The 16,826-nt window shown below is 46.4% G+C and overlaps 1 protein-coding gene and 1 pseudogene across 1 annotated transcript; both read right to left on the reverse strand.

Moving 5' to 3' along the window:
• Positions 1-14: 14 nt before the first annotated feature.
• On the reverse strand, positions 15-3,025 carry APOA5 (apolipoprotein A5). The gene is made up of 3 exons (XM_053593552.1): positions 2,472-3,025; positions 2,258-2,360; positions 15-1,680 (listed from the first exon to the last, which is right to left on the reverse strand). The coding sequence occupies exons 1-3, from the start codon at positions 2,518-2,520 to the stop codon at positions 741-743; spliced, it is 1,092 nt and encodes a 363-aa protein (XP_053449527.1). The 5' UTR covers positions 2,521-3,025; the 3' UTR covers positions 15-740.
• Positions 3,026-6,046: 3,021 nt separating this feature from the next.
• Positions 6,047-6,799, reverse strand: LOC128588854 (40S ribosomal protein S6-like; annotated as a pseudogene).
• Positions 6,800-16,826: the final 10,027 nt, after the last annotated feature.

A 16,826-nucleotide genomic window follows, 5' to 3' on the forward strand; every position in this document is an offset into this window, starting at 1 on the left:
CCAGGCAGACAAACTTCCATCATAAGCATCTATTTCATTTGAGCCAGAAGTCTATAGACTTCAGCCTGGAAGTCAGGAGGGAGGGGCTGGAGAGGGGGAGGGCACATGGTATGCTCCCCAGGGAGTTTAATAAGCCTCAGTTTAGAGTGCTCAGTCTCATACTTAAGTGCAGAGCTCTGTAAGGAAGTAAGGGCTCTGTCCCCTCCCATCACAGCCCCTGCCATACATCCCCCAGCATCAAAGCCAGCAGATGCTCTCCCCATCATATTTCACTCCTTTCTCCCTTCTGTTCACCTAACAGAAGCTGTGGCTGCAGGCCTGAGGTGACAAGTGCTCCTTTCTATGGACCAGCTGTAGCCACCAGGCATCAGGAAGTGACAAGACCCTAACTCCAGGATGTAGTGGCACAGACTTCCAGCACCATGGCAAACATGCTTGTGGGTAATTACCTGCACATACACTGCCCCCTCCTCCCTCATCCCTGAATGGAGCAGCTAGGGAAGATTCCCAAAAGGGCACAGGAAGCTGGGTTTGCAAAGCCTGGTGAGTGTAACACATCCAGATGAGGAGTCCCAGGAGGCTGGATGTACTGAGGACAGCAGCCCTTCCCGTGGCCTGGCCTTTCCTGTGCAGGACCCTCCACCCTCCACCCAACAGGCCACTGTCAAGGACTGAGCCAGGCAGGAGGTCCAGGGCTTCCCAGACAAGGAGCTGGGAAGGGGGCCTGGGCAAGCAGACCCTCAGGGCTGCCCCAGATGGTCGTGGCCCTGGCCATTAAGGCTGTAGGTGATGTCCTCCCACAGGTCATCCAGACGGGCTTGCAGCTTGCTCAGGGCCTTGCCACTGTCGCCTTGTTGTAAATCGGGGGCGAAGGCGCTGTGGCCTGGCGGGGGTGGCGCTAGCTGCTGCTGGACCTCCTCAGTCTCCTGGTCGATGGCGCGAGTGAAGGCAGCGATCTGCTGGAAGGTGTCATGTCGGAAAGCCTGAAGTCTCTGTCGCACCTGTTCAGAGATCACCTGGGGGTCTAAGCCGGCCCCCTCCTCAGTCCCGTCTGCACTGGCGCCAGCGAAAGCATTGCTGAGCTCTTCGCGCAGCTGGTCCAAGTTCTGCTGGATCCGTGCGTGCAGAGCCTTGGCCTTGAGCGTGAGTTTGCGTGAAAGCGCCTGCACGCAGCGGCTGAGGCGCTTGGGGCTGGCGGCGGCGTGTGGAGCCACGCTATGGTGCAGCTCTTGCACTTGGCGTCGGATGCCGGTCACCAGGCGCTCGGCGTAGGGGTGGAAGAGCTCCTTGACGCGGCCAGTGTGGTGCGCCACGCGGCTCTGCAGTTCCTGCAACAAGCCCCGCGCCTCGTCCACGCCCCCCAGCAGCTGGGCCTTGGCGTCTTCTCCCACCAAGCGCAACTGCTCCTGCAGCTCCTGTGCGTGCAGGGTCACCTGCTCCATCAGGTCCATCGTGTAGGGCTTCAGCTGCCGTCGCAAACCCTCCAAATTCCAGCCCACCCGCTTGTGCGCCTCCGCCATGTAGGGCTCCAGGCGCGCCCTCACCTCCTCCAACTCCTGCTGCAGCTGCTGCCGCATGCCCACCGGGTCAGGCCCCCACCCCCGCCCACTCAGAGGGCCCAGCTTTTCCAGGAGCTTGTCCATGTTGTTGAGGTCTTGCTCAAGGCTGTCTTTCAGGCTCCTGGGGAAGGGGACAGACATCCAGGCCATCAGACCGCCTGTTCCCGTTACCTCCTTTGTCTCAGAGACAGGGCGTGCAGATCCTCTGGGGAAACTGAGGATGCAGGGCCATGGCCCCAGGGCCTGGGGCTCTAGGCCTAAGCCCTGTCCCGCCTCAACCCCTCACACTTGAAGCACAAACACATCGCACATGCAAATCCACGCCCACAGCACTATGCGAGCACCTACAGAGGCACCAAGACTCCCATGCCAAACTTTCATTCTGGGGATCTGCTGATCCAGACCCCGTGCCTCAGCTGTATTGGGGATCTGCTGATCCAGACCCCATGCCCCAGCTGTATTGGGGATCTGCTGATCCAGACCCCATGCCTCAGCAGGGACCAGCAGCTTTAGCTATGTGAAGGAGAGGGCTGTGGGCAGGGGACGCTGAAGAGCCCTGGACTGACAGAGGGGGTAGGGCAGAGGTAGCCCCACCCCTGTTCTTGTGTCTCAGTGAGGACCATGGAGGTTGAAGAATCAGGAACAACACATCACCCCACTCTCTTCCCTGCCCCACACCCCTTGCCCTGGCCACTCACACATGCTCCCGGGCCAGCTTCTGCTGCTCCATCCTGCCTTTGTCCCCACTGCTCTGGCTGAAGTAGTCCCAGAAGCCTTTCCTGGCCTGTGTGGCTGAAAGCGCTGCAAATAGGGATGGGGTGATTAGGGGCTGGGTTCTCCTCTCCCACGGTGCACAGGCCACTCAGTACAGCCTCCAGCACACTCCCCATTGAGTCAAGGTCAGAGACCCACCTGACAGGACAGCCAGCACCCAGGTGACAGCTGCAGCCATGCTTGCCATTACCAATCCTGAGAAGGAAGGAGGCCTGGTTAGAGCAGAGAAGAAACAGCAGGGATACAGCCTAGGGAACTTGCTCAGGGCAACCTGCCCCAAATCCTGTTAGCCCTTCCTTGGGGTCTCCAGAGCACAGAGCTGTTGGGACTCAAGAAGACTGATCCAGGTGAATCCAAGAGGCTGGGAGGGAAGGGTGTCCTCAGACATGGCGACAGCTGCTCCTTTCTCACCTCAGTCCACAGTAGGGAGCTTTGCAGAGCCTCCCTCCCACCTCCACCCCATTCCCAGACCCCAGGAGCAGCTCCCTGGACTCCTGTGACACCTCTCCCCTGCATGCTGCCTTCCTGCCTCTCATGTCATGGTGGGAAAACTGAGGCACATCAAGGAGGGAGAAGCAACTCCTCCCCAGTGCTCGAAGAGGAAGTCTTGGTGTCCCCTGTACCAGCGCTCTCCTGAGGCCCCTTACAGTTTCCTCCCTTATGACTCCAACCTCACTCCCTCTGCCCTGGCTGCTCACCTGCTCTGTTCTGAGCACAGGGAACAGATATTCTGCTTTATACTCCAGGGGCCTGGGCTTCTGGGAACAATTGTTCTGAGTAAATACCACGTGGAAGTTCAAAGAAGGTTGACCTCAGCTGCCTCCCAGAGCTCACCTCCTGCCCTTGTCCTGGCACCCAGAGGGTTAATGAGTGCCTCAGTATCAGGAGGCTTTCTCAGTAGAGAAGCCTTCCTGGAAAGCCTCTCTATGGATGGGGCTGAACTCCTCACCCAGTTCCCCCCAAGCCCCAAGACCTTCACTGACCTGCTGGCTGGCCCATCAACAGAGAGGAGCCTGTTTGTCTGCTGAGGGCCCCTCTCTTACACAACTACCCAGAGGCACTGTGCCCCAGCTGGCCAGACGGCAACAGTGACCAACTGCCAACCAGGACCTCAGCAGCCTTTGACAGCTGCAGCATGGGCTACTCAGACAGCCTGGTAAGAGCCAGCATTCATAGGGGTAAAGACCTCCCCCATCCTGCTTTTGGAAATAACCCTGGAGCAAGCCGGGGAAGCCAGGCGGTGGAGATGAGATGGTAAGAGGCATCTGGGCTAGGGACTCAGGGCCCAGAGAATTGGAGCAAGAGGAGAAAGACTGAATTCCACCCACAAGGCCCCTGAGACAGGCAAGCCAGAAAGGCCACATCCTTCTCTGACGACATGCCTACTCCGAGTACTCCTGATTCTCACCCCTCGGTATGTACTGGATGGACGCCCTCTCCTCCACTTCCACCATCGTCACAACCCCAGTTGTCTCCCGCCCCTGCAATGGATCACTCGGCCACGGCGCTGCCATTTCAACTCATCCTCTATGATAGCTTGTCCCAACTCATTTCCAGTCTCATCACCGGACACAGAAAACCTTGGCATTCCCCAAGCACAACACCTCTTTTAGGACCCCAATCCTGTATACATTCTATTCCCACAGCTTGAAATAACCTATCACTAGGTGAATATATATTCATTTTTTCATACTTAGTTTGTCTTCAGCCTGGCTGCAAGAAAGAAAAGAAAAGGAAGAGAACAGAAATAGCTTAAACAAAGTGGATTATTATTTTTCTCTCTCATGAATGTAGGCTACAGTTAGCTGACTAACTAACTAAGAGGCTGTTAGAAGGCTGGGAAATGTCGTTTTTCTTCCAGGTGGCCGTATGTCCAGCTGAAAAAAGGACTTTGTTACTCAGGAAGAAGAAAAGAATGGATTTTCCTAGTCCTCACGGCATAGCTCCAATTTCACTGCCTTATACAAGCAGTCACTGAAGGGCACATGATGAAAAGTAACTCAGGAGGATGGCAAGACAGAAGGTAGAGAGACTATTTAGAGCTATTTCAGCAATCCCGGTAAATAATCCTGTAATGAAGGGATAAGGACGACATGGTAGTGAGGGTTGGTAGATAAATATATATCTGACGGATATTAAGGCAGTAGAATTAACAGCACTTGGTGACTGATTGGATGAGGGAGGTAAAGGGGTAGAAGAATTCAGATGATTCCCAGGGTTCTGGGCAACTAGGTAGATGAGTCTTCCTTTCCCCAACAACAGGAGCCTACTGGAGGAAGAGCAGATTGGAGTTCAGTTTAACAGGAGTCCTTACTGGAACCTAAGCTGGCTCTCTGATGGACAGAGGGCAAGCCTAGTTGAGGTCTATTTGCAGAATAGCTGAGAGGCCTCCTAAGATAAAATGCATTTGAAAAGAAAAAATCAACAGGAACTACGAAAGAGAAGGGAGACTTGAGAGTATTTTGGAAGGGTGTGTTTTCAAGCATGAAGAACATGGGAGCACAGAGCTGAGACAATTTGGATTTTTTTTTTTTTTTTGGAGACAGAAGTTCACTCTGTTGCCCAGGCTGGAGTGCCATGGCATCATAGCTCACTGCGACTTCAAACTCCTAGGTTCAAGTGATCCTCCTGCCTCAGCCTCCTGAGTAGCTGGGACTACAATCATGCCATGGTGCCCAGCTAATTTTTCTATTTTTTTTTTTTTTTTTTTTTTTTTTTTTTAGTAGAGATGGGGTCTTGCTTTGCTCTGACTGGTCTCAAAGGATCCTCCTGCTTCGGCCTCCTAGAGTGCTAGAATTACAGGCATGAGCCACTGCACCCTCCTGAAAATTTGGATTTTGATTATTATTTGTACCTACTTGCTGGTGTTGCCTTGTACCCGAAGGCCATCCTCTGGGGATGCTCTGGTAGTTCGTATAGATGTCTGGAGCTCAGGAGAGAGGTCTCAGCTGGAGACTGAGTTTTGGGAGTCATTGGCCTATAACAGTGGAAGACTTGGGAGTGGATGAGATAACCCAAGGAGTATGTATCAGAAGAAAAGAACAGAACTAAGGTCAGAAAACTCCAGTGTTTATGAGAAATCTGGGAGGAAATGACCTCCACAAGAAGCTGTTGGTGGAGAAAATTATGCTCTCCAAAAGTCCATGCATTCCCCTACATTTCCCAGACTCCTTTACAATGAGGGTGGACCAAATGATTAGCTCTGGCCAGTGGGCTAGGAGCAGGAAAAAAGTGGGTCCCTTCTGGTAGAGGACAATTAAGGGTAGATGCAAGCTCTCCATACTTTCTCCCAAGATGGCACCATTCCTGGAGGGAGGGAGAGGGTCTGTATTCTCACTTGGTGCTTGGAGGAGCACCTCCCACCTACAAGAGATCCCATCAGAGAAGTATCATCAAAAGAGAGAAGAATCATAGTAAGTGTACTGGTTAAATTAGAAATCTGGCTAGTCTGAGAGAGACCCAAAATAACCGTGACTTACACAAATTAGACATATATTTTTTCTCCCACACAAAAATGTGTGCTGGTTTAGCAGACTGCTCCACCAAGCTGTCCAGCGTTTGGAGGCTCTTCCATCCCTATGTGTCATCCTTGTCCCCATACTCTAAGATAGCTCACCACCATGTCCCCATGGAAGGTGGAAGGGGGGAGGAAAGTGCACTCTCCCTTCTTTTTTTTTAAGATATGATCTCGTTTATTTGTTACCCATAATATCTTAATCTTGGCTGGATTCAGACTTAGAAGTGGAAGCTTTCAGAGAGGACAGCCTGCATCTCTTGGCAATCTGTTCCTGGTGCTTTTCTTTGGCCTCCTTCATTCACTTGGCCAAAAGTTTAGCATATTCAGCAGCCTCCTCCTTATTTTTCTTAGTACGCTGTTTCTTCAGAGCAATACACTGGTGTTTATGTTGCAGGACACATGGAGTTACAAGATGCTGAATCTTGGGTGCTTTGGTCTTTGGTCTCTCACCTTCTTTGTTTAAGGGCTTTCTCACAATACATCAGCTAACATCATCTTCTTTAGATAGTTTGAAAAGTTCGTGGATTCTACTAACTCCTTTTTGGGCCCCAGATGCCTAAGGTACCGTAGTATTGGTCAATCCAGGGATAGCCTTCTCCCCCTTTCTTTTGCAATAACCAAGGTGAGAACGCTCAGGTTGGCATCCACAACACAACCCCAAATCGACTTGTGCTTCCTTTCTCCAGTTCTCCTTGGTCAATAACAGGAATGCCCCTTACTCAGCAGCAAGCAGACCCGCCATGAGTCAAGACACCTGCTTCATGGGGAAACCTTGCTTGTTATTCCCACCACTGATTCAGACCCCATAACCCTTCCATTCTTCACCAAGAGCGGCATCAGCAACTTCTGTGGCCAGACATTTCTCATAGAGAGTAGGAAGTTTTCATTCGTTGTCCACTTCAATGAGTTTCTGGCAGCCAGTGGCTGGGAAGGAGATACTTAGCTTCATCCTGAAGCAGCTGATTGCCTCCCTACTCTCCCTTCTGTTAATGGCAAAATCATAACTTCTTCTCCCACTCCACTGGTCAAAACTAGTCATGCTACCTATAAAGTATGGAGAACTTGCATCTATTCTTGGGAATCATTATCTATATTTTGAATGGCCATGAGTCTACTGCCCAATTAAAAATCAGGGAGTCTACCTTCATACGTTGCTGGTGGGAATGTGACATGGTGCAATTGCTTTGGAAAAGAGTTTAGCAGTGACTTAGTGGTTAAATATGGAGTCCCCCTGTGATCTAGCAATTCCACTCCTAGGTATTAACCCAAGGCAAACATCACACCCACAAAACTCGTTTGTGAATGTCCATAGCCACATTGTTCATAATGGTCAAAAATGGAAATAACCCAACTGTCCATCAACTATGAATGGATAAACAAAATGTGGCATAACGTATAATGGAGTATTATTTGGCAATAATAAGGAATGGGATACTGACACATGCTACAACACAGGTGGGCCTCAAAAAAATAAATAAAACAAGCCAATCACAAAAGACCACATACATAATTCCACTTATATGAAACTTCCAGAAAAGACAAATCTATAGAGACAGAAAGTAGGTTAGTTGTTGCCTAGGACTGTAGGAAGGAGTTGGCGGAGTGGGGGTGGGGGTTCGTTGGGAAGAAAGGCAGAATAACTGCTAATAGGTATGGAATTTTGTTTAAGGTTGATGAGAAAAGTTTTAAACTTAGATCGTGATGATAGTTGTGCAAATCTCGGGATATAATAAAACCATTAAATTATAGTGACTTTTATGTGAATGAAATCTCAATAAGGATTTTTTAATATCAGGTCTCCTATAGCTGAGGACAAAGTTGATAAGGAAGACATGAGAATGACTTGCAGCCCTCTTACACACCAAGGAAGGCAAGATTTCAAGAATGAAGAATTAATGGCATCCCAGTATGGCAGATTGAGCACAGCTGAAGTCACGTTCAATGGTTTTCTGTCTCTATTCTTGAAAGAAGCATTCCTAGCCACTTCACACACATTGGGTTGGCTGCTACTTTTTTAAAAAACTTTAAAAAGGTAGAAAATAAGTATCAGTGAGAATGTGAAGAAGTTGGACCCTTGTGTGTTGCTGATGGGAATGTAAAATAGTGCTACCGTGGTAAACAGTGTGACTGCTCCTCAAAAAAGTAAACATAGAATTGCCATACAATCCGGAAATTCCACTTTTGAGTATATATCCAAAAGAACAGAAAACAGGGACTGGGACAGATATTTATACATCCATGTTTAAAGAAACATTATTCTGTTCAATAACCAAAAGGTAAAAATAACCCAAATGTCCATCAACAGTTGAATAAACAAAATGTGGTATGTCCATACAATGGCCTTAAAAAGTGAAATTGTGGGATGCCACCTGTGGTTCAGTGAGTAGGGTGCCAGCCCCGTATACCCAGGGTGGTGGGTTCAAACCCAGCCTCCAGCCGAATTGCAACAAAAAAAATAGCCAGGCATGGTGGCAGGCACCTGTAGTCCAGCTACTCATGAGGCTGAGGCAAAAGAATTGCCTAAGCCCAGGAGCCAGAGATTGCTGTGAGCTGTGTGATGCCATGGCACTCTACCGAGGGCGGTAAAGTGAGACTCCATCTCTACAAAAAAAAAAAAAAAAAAAAGCAGAAAGAAAAGAAAAGAAAAAGAAATTGTAATATTTAGATGAACCTGAAAGACATTATGGTAAGTGAAATAAGCCAATTACGAAAGGACAAATTTGTGATTCCACTTGTCTAAAGGGTCTAGAATCATCACATTTGTAGAGATAGAAAGTATAATTACACTTCCCAGGGTGAAGGGAAAGTGGAAAATAAGGAGTTATTTTTTGATGGGTACAGAATTACTGTTTGGAGAGATGAAAATGTTCTGAAGATGGATAGTGATGATGCTACACACAGTGCAAATGTCCTTAATATGTCTAAGTTGTACACTTAAAATCGGTTAAAATGGTTTTATATTGTGTCTATTTTTCCACAATAAGAAAAGCATTTCTGGGCTTGGCACCTGTGGCTCAAGCGGCTAAGGCACCAGCCACATACAACTGAGCTGGTGGGTTCGCATCCAGCCCGGGCAGCCAAACAACAATGACGACTGCAACCGAAAAATAGCCGGGCGTTGTGGCAGGTGCCTGTAGTCCCAGCCACTTGGGAGGTGGAGGCAAGAGAATCGCTTGAGCCCAGGAGTTGGAGGTTCCTGTGAGCTGTGATGCTATGGTACTCTACCCAGGACGACAGCTTGAGGCTCTGTCTCAAAATAAAAAAAAAAAAGCACTTCTGGCTCTCTAATTTTTTTTTTTTTTTTTTGGCAATTCAAATTGAAAGAGATTATGTTACAAAATATAGCTGCTCTGGCTTGTCTGTTTCAAATCACTGTTCCTAGTAAGGTCCTTTCTGTGATTCAGAAAAGCTATTAGAAACTACAGTTCCCAGAATCCCCTTCTTTTTATGGGCCTGGGTTCAAGTCAGGTGGTGTGAAGTGGAAGAGGAGAGGCCCCTACTTTTCATTGGCCATTACAGCCAGAAGCATGACCACACTTGGGGTTTAAAGCAGCTTCCGGCTGGCCTTCATAGGAATCACATGCATTGGTATTGCAGATTGAGACAAGTAGGTGACATTCTCATTTGTAGCCACTTACAAGTGAGATTCTGAGAATCACTCCTTTGGGACTGCAAGGTCCTCCAGCCCTTCCAACAGTTTTAGAAATCTTTACTTTGGTACATTAAAGCCTTTCATTGGCATGGCTTCTGTTTTTCTGACCAACCCTAGATTGCTAGAATGGGTGAATACTAGACATGTTCATGCTTCCCTGGGCGATGCATCTTATACAGTTTTAGCATTTGACATGTTTGGATTGGTTGGAGGTATATGTCCATGACTGTGCCGTGTGCTTTGTGTATAAAACCACTTGAAATAATTGCAGCCAGAGTGACCACGCTGAATACTTCCACACACATTGTGCAGAATAAGGACACTTTTATATAAGAACAATATCATTACCATGCCTATGAAAATCAATATAATTTCTTTCTTCCTTTTTTTTTTTTTTGAGACAGAGTGTCGTACTTCACAGCAACCTCAAACTCTTGGGCTTACGTGATCCTCTTGCCTCAGCCTCCCATGTACCTAGGACTATAGGTGCCTGCCATGACGACCGGCTAGGTTTTCTACTTTTGATAGAAATGTCTCTATGAAAGAGGTGTCTCACTCTTACTTAAGCTGGTCTCCATCTCCTGAGCTCAAGCCATCTACTCACCTCAGCCTCCCAGTAGCTGGGACTACAGGTGCCCACCCTAATGCCAATGTAATTGCTTAAATCATCTAACATATACTACGTATTCAGATTTTCTCCATGGCTCTACCAAAGGTGACAAAGTGAGACTCTGTCTCAAAAAAAAAAAAAAACTCGCGATTGAGCACATTTCATCTGATCGTTATGCCTCTGTAGCCTCTAAAACTCAAGAGTAAACTGCCAGGCAGCAGTCTTTACTCAGGGTTCCAGGATGCCATCTCAGAACACCCCAGGGACATGGATATGGTGGAGCCTTTCTATATTGTTTATACTTCTTTCACCAAGCCTTAATAGAGGTCTGTTTCCAAAAAATCAATATGTATCTCAAATATACTTCAAAAAGAAAGGTATTTATACTTAGCATTAAAATACAAGTAACTGGTGAACCCTTGTAAGCATTTTGTTTGTTTTGAAAGAAGTTCTATTTGCAAAAAGAAAAAGAGGAAAAAATAAATAAAGAAAAGAAAAGAAAAATAAAGAGAATGTCTGTAAGTGAAAAACAGTCATTAATATATAACATTCATTTATCTACAGTTGGAGAGAGAATTAGTAAACTAGAAAGTAGATCTGAGAAATCACTAGAAAGAATCATAGAAACATTATTAAAAGGTGAAAGATAGGAAGTCAACAAGCATGGTGGACAGAATGGGAAGGTCCAATATATGCTCATAGAATTTCCATGAAGAGATGAGAGGGGCCATGGACAGGCAATGGCCTGGATGGACAGGTTGATGGCTGAGAAATTTAAAAATTGAACAAAATGTGACCTGAATCTTCAGTTACATGAAGTATTGTGAGTTCTGGGAGGAGAAATTAAAAACAATCCAAACCAAGACCCATCATGGTGAATCTGCAGAGCATCAAAGACAATATCTTAAAATCAACAAAAGAAAAAGACTAATTATCTACAACTGAAGTATGATTAAACTGACAACTGACTTATCAGCAATGTATCATCAAAAGACTAAAAGATAAATTGTCAACCAAGAATTATATATACACAGGTGAACTATTGAGAATTAGAAGTTAATTTCAGAGAAAGAACGTTTACTACTCAGATCCTCACGGAAAGCACTACTTAAAATCTGAAAGGGAAACAAACCCCAGAAAAAAGAAGTGAGACAAAGAGAAACATGGGGAGTAATGAAATTAGTAAATGTTTAGGTAAATCAAAAAAGCATTAGAGAAAAACACCCCCCATGATATTAGTTATTACTAAAAATTGGTCAATTCCTGGCAACTTAATAGATTTCTGCCTAACTAAATATATTTATGTGCAGTTTGTCTTATTCACGACTACATTTTCAGTACTTACCCCAGTGCTTACCATGTGCTTAGGGGGCTCAAAAAACAAATATCGATGAAGGGACTCTTTTGGTGTTAAAAATAAGGAGGAATTAAAAATTTGACCGAAGTAACATGGAAGTGGGAAAGGAGAGATCAAAGTTAAAGCACTCTGCAGTCTTTGCATTATTCAGGAGGAAGATAGGAATATTGATTATCTTTAGACTTTGTTAGGTCAGACAAGAATATTAAAATTTTAAGGATAACCCATTAAAAGAATAGAAAGAATGGGTAACTTTAAAACTAGCATATTGGGAAAAGAAACTAAAGAGCATCTGATTGACTTCTAGTGAGAGGATGGATTGATTGTATGCATTAGCCTTCACTATTTTCTGAAATCACAATAAGATGGCGTCAAAGTGCACTTTTTTTAAAAAATGCATCAACCCACAAGATAGAAAAGGAGGCAAAAGCAACATTTTGGAAGTTGAAAAGCTGCCAAATGGTCAAATAGTAGTAACCAGGAGCAACTGAGATGAATTTTGAAGTTACAGTGGAGAAAGCCAGAAGCCCCCTGATTCGCACAACAAAACTCCCCAAAAGCTCCAGTGTTAGCATACACAGATTGTTCTGGAAAAGTGGGTGACCATGGGGCTAAAAATATGGCAACTGGTCAAGAGTCTGTTTGAGAAGCAGCCGTCTTCTTTAAGTCTGCTCAGCTATGTTACCACCCTGCCCCCACGCAGCAGAAAGCCAGAGGCTTGGCCAGGCACGGTGCCTCCTGCCTGTAATCCCAGCACTCTGGGAACCAAGGTGGTTGCATTGCTCCAGCTCAGGAGTTTGAGACCAGCTTGAGCAAGAGCGAGACCCATCTTTACCAAAAATAGAAAAATTAGCTGGACATGGTGGCACGTGCCTATAGTCCCAGCTATTTGGGAGGCTGTGGGCTAGGCTGACACCACAGGGCACTCAACCCCAGAGCAACAGAGTAAGACTCAGTCTCAAAACAAAACAAAACAAAACAACCTAGAGACTTACTCTCTGGAAAGGACAAAGGAGTGGGTCTCTCCACTGGGGAAAACTAGGCATTGTTGGAGACTGGGCTTCTTGTATGAAAAAAAAATAAGAAGAAAAACATGATACATTAAATTTTGAGGCTCCTCACTCTACTCTCTTGTGAGAGATGGTAGAAGAGCTTATCTGAAGAGCAGCCCTTGGTTTTGTGCACAGAGTCTCCTGGTGAGCTGGCGGAAGCTCATGTGGACCCCTGATGGTGGGGAACTGCGGAGAAATGAAGACAGGAGGGGACTTGGAACATGTCAAAGGCGTAAGGGCCCACTTAAAGCAGAGCCCTTGAATTTGTAGTGGCTACATCAGAGCATTGTTTTCTCTAAGAAAGCTCTACGGGGCGAAGCTGAAAAAGCAGACACTAGATTGATGCTAAACAAGGTTTGGCCAGTGAGGGACAGAGGACAAGTGGACAAGGGTCCCCAGTGCTGCGAGTGACTTATTGGTTGGGAGGCAGAAGCCAGGACCAGCTTGGGGCCTGGCAAAGAGGATGTTGGAGGTGAAGGGGCCAGAGGTGGAGCCGCTTGGGGACTTTGGTGTGCACATGTGGTCAGAGGAAGGAGGTCGGAGACCTGAGAGGTGAGGCGTTGGACAGATGTTGAGGTCACCAGAGAGGACAGTCAGACAGTACCAGCCTCAAAGAGGTAACGGTCCAGAAAGAGCCACCCAGCCTGAGAGCAAGCAGACCCCACCATGGAAGGCTGGGGAGCTGCCAGGGGCCAGGGTGCAGTGGAGGCCTGGAGGTGGAGGGAGGGCTCTAGGCTGGGCTGCAGATGCTGAAGGCAGTGGGAAAACTGGGAGGGATAGACTTTTGAGATGCTGGACAGGGAGACTAAGCAAAGAACGAAACAGGAAAGGAGGTTGGGGGTGGGGTCCCCAGGCCTTATGTTTGGGGCCTAGAAGAGGGGTTAATGACACATCAAATGTATCCAAAGCCTTAATGAAGGCGGTAACTGGCCTGGAAGCAATCTAGTTGGGACCTGGAGGGCTGCGACCATGTTCTGTGTGCTGGGCACCCTGCACAGTTCAGAGAAAAAGATGAAAGCTCTAATCTAGCATACTGGAAAAATGATGAAGGGCTCATCATGGCTGGAGGATGGTGGTGGGAAGCAGAGCGGGAAGCCTGGGCACACAGCAGGTCTCTCTGCCTTCCACAGTCCAGCCCAATAGTGTCTGAAAAGATTTAATGACAATAATCTCTCAATAGAGCAGCTATCGCATGCCCAGTATTTATTTACCTTCATTGTCTGCAATGCTCGAGTCAATAAGCTGTTACCGTCATTTTATTTACAGAGAAACTGAGGCTCAGAGACATTCAGTATCTTGCTCAAAATAGTTTTGTTTTTTTTTTTTAAATAGAGTCTCACTCAGTCACTCTCAGTAGAATTCTGTGGCATCATGGCTCACAGCAACCTTGATCTCTTGGACTCAGTGACACTTTTGCCTCAATTTTTCATTTTCAGCAGAGACGAGGTCTCGCTGTTGCTCAGGCTGGTCTTGGACTCCTGAGCTCAGGCAATCCACCCATCTCGGCCTCCCAAAGTGCTAGGATTATAGGCCTGAGCCACCATGCCCAGCCTTGCTCAAAGTCTTGCCCTCAGCCAATTCCAAGTCTATATGACTCCAGATTCCATGTGCAGTACACTCATGCCTGGGAGCTGAGAGAGAGCTCAGGTCTAAGACCAGAACCACAACAAACAGCCTCTACATTTCTTATTGCAAGAAGGCAGGGACCCACAGTCCTCAGCAGAATACCAGATCCTATCCACCCCCTTACTGAGGGGTTATAATTTGGGAGAAAGAAGGCTGTTGAAATATAGGGAGGCCAGGTCCATGTGTTAGCTTGTCTGGGTACACGAACAGTAGCTCAGGGTCAGCCAGGGAAAGGACAGCCAAGGCCAGGTCTAGCTGCCAAGTCATCACCTCTGTGATGGAGCAGGGTCCACTTCTCCTTCCTCGTCCCATCCTGCTTGTAAACATGTCCTTCTGTTTCCTTCCTCTCCTGCCCCTGCACTGGCAGGGCCAGCTCTAGCCATAGCCAGGACACCAGGTCCTTGGGTCCTCTGACAGCCACTGTGACCTGTTTACTCTCCACCGGCCATACCCATCGTGTCTGCGAAATAGCCCACAGCTAGATGTTTGTGTCAGAAACACCTGCTGGTGGCGCAACAGCTGGGTGGGACCAGTGACATGGACTCTGATACCACGAAAAGTACCAAGCACATTCTGAGTCAACACGGTATAGTGTGCCAACAAAGATACAAATGTTAACTATTTATTTGTTTGGCTTTTGTTTATATATACACCTCTTCATCACCAAAGACTTGAGGCTGCTGGAAATGAAAACTGAAATGATAAGAGGAGAGTAGGATCTCAGGAGCAGGGGAGATAAAATTAGAAAAAAATTATGACCCGATAAAGAGCACAATCAGAGAAGCCACAGGAGATGATGAAGTTGCAGGACGTGACCTTAACAATGGCTTTGGGTTTCTTAGAAACCCATGGAGAAGGGAATTCAGTCAGTTGCATAATCAGAAAGAAGGAGGCATGCCAGATTCACAGGGAAAATAAAACTTCCGAACAGTGAGCTGCAAAATAAATATCTCTATGGGATTTTATAGAGAGGGGCCTTCAAATTGTATTGAAAAGTCGCTGAGGGACCAGGTATGATGGCTCATGTCTGTAATCCTAAAACTCTGGGAGGTCAAGGAGAGAGGATCACTTGAAGGCAGGAGTTTGAGACCAGCCTGGGAAACAGAGTAAGACCCTATCTCTACAACAAAAAATAAAAAAACATAACTGGGCATGGTGGCATGAGCCTGTAGTCCTAGCTACTGCGGAGACTAAGGTGGGAGGATTGCTTGAGTTTGGAGGTTATAGATTTAAGTTACGGTGAAATCTGATTGCACCACTGCACTTTAGCCTGGGTGACTGAGCAAGACCCTATCTGAAATAAATAAATAAATAAGTGACCAAGAAGAGACAATTTCTCATAAGATCAAGATAAGGCAGCCCAATGGATCAGCTTCTGGTGGCCTCCCAAAATCCAGGGACAGAATTAAGTATGGCTGACTGTTTTTACTATGAGGTCCCATCTATGAAGACATGACAATATTAACTAAAATTAATAAAGACTTTTTTATTTTGTTCACATTTTTAAAACACAATGTAGAAATAGTCTAAAATGCAGATAAGCAAAAAGAAAAATAATCACCCATAAGTCCACTGTCATTTGTATACTCTACTCATCCATAATTTTTATCTAGGCATATATTTATATAAACATTTTACAAATTTATTTTCGTGTGATCAAGTTGTTTAGTGACCTGATTTATCATTTAAAGGGTATATCATACATCCATGTCAAGAACTGTTCATCCACAATATGGTTTTTTTTCACAATCTGATTTTTAATAGATGTTAAATTGACTCACCATGCCTTAAAAATCTCCTTTGGTACATTGCTTTGTTTTTAAATTTTTTAATTATAAACAACACTGTAATGAACATCCATTATAGCTAAATGCACGCATCTTAAGGAAATGCAGGCTCAGTGCCTGTGGCTCATGTGGCTAAGGCACCAGCCATATACACCTGAGCTGGTGGGTTCAAATCCAGCCCAGGCCCGCCAAACAACAATGATGGCTGCAACCAAAAAATAGCCGGGTGTTGTGGCAGGTGCCTGTAGTCCCAGCTACTTGGGAGGCTAAGGCAGGAGAATCACTTGAGCCCAGAAGTTGGAGGTTGCTGTGAGCCATGATGCCACGACACTCTACCCAGGGTGACAGCTCGAAGTTCTGTCTCATAAAAAAAAAAAAAAAAAGGAAATGCATTACTTCCTTAAGATAATTTTTTTTTGAGACAGAGACAGAGTCTTACTATGTCACCCTTGGTAGAGTGCCATGGCATCACAGCTCACAGTAACCTCAGACTCTTGGTCTCAAGCGATCCTCTTGCCTCAGCCTCCTGAGTAGCTAGGACTATGGGTGCCCACCACAATGCCCAGCTACTTTTTAGAGATGGGGTCTCTTGCACAGGTTGGTCTTGAACTCCTGAGCTCAAGCAATCTACCCACCTCGGCTTCCCAGAGTGTTAGGATTAGAGGAGTGAGCCACCACGCCTCACCTAAGATAAATTTTTAAATGAAAAAACATTTTCTGAGCAAGTACCTTTCTATCCATAAACCCTTGGCTATAACTCTGGCAAAGGAGGCTTGAATTTTGAGAAATGAATTCCCCACAAAGTCTCCAGTAATCTTCTGTCTATGCTACTTTTGTGGACTTGGAAACAAACATGGCAGATTGAATGCATATGTCTAATCTTACTTTTTAT

The sequence above is a fragment of the Nycticebus coucang genome, chromosome 6, assembly GCF_027406575.1.
Source record: "Nycticebus coucang isolate mNycCou1 chromosome 6, mNycCou1.pri, whole genome shotgun sequence".
Classification (NCBI taxonomy): Eukaryota; Metazoa; Chordata; class Mammalia; order Primates; family Lorisidae; genus Nycticebus; species Nycticebus coucang.

What these genes read in the sequence shown, in the direction of transcription:
- APOA5 (XM_053593552.1), bottom strand. Translation starts at nt 2,520, where the DNA reads ATGGCAAGCATGGCTGCAGCTGTCACCTGGGTGCTGGCTGTCCTGTCA. An exon ending in GGTGCTGGCTGTCCTGTCAG is followed by an intron (nt 2,361 to 2,471) that starts GTGGGTCTCTGA and finishes CCCTATTTGCAG; the next exon opens with CGCTTTCAGCCACACAGGCC. An exon ending in AAGCTGGCCCGGGAGCATGT is followed by an intron (nt 1,681 to 2,257) that starts GTGAGTGGCCAG and finishes CCCCTTCCCCAG; the next exon opens with GAGCCTGAAAGACAGCCTTG.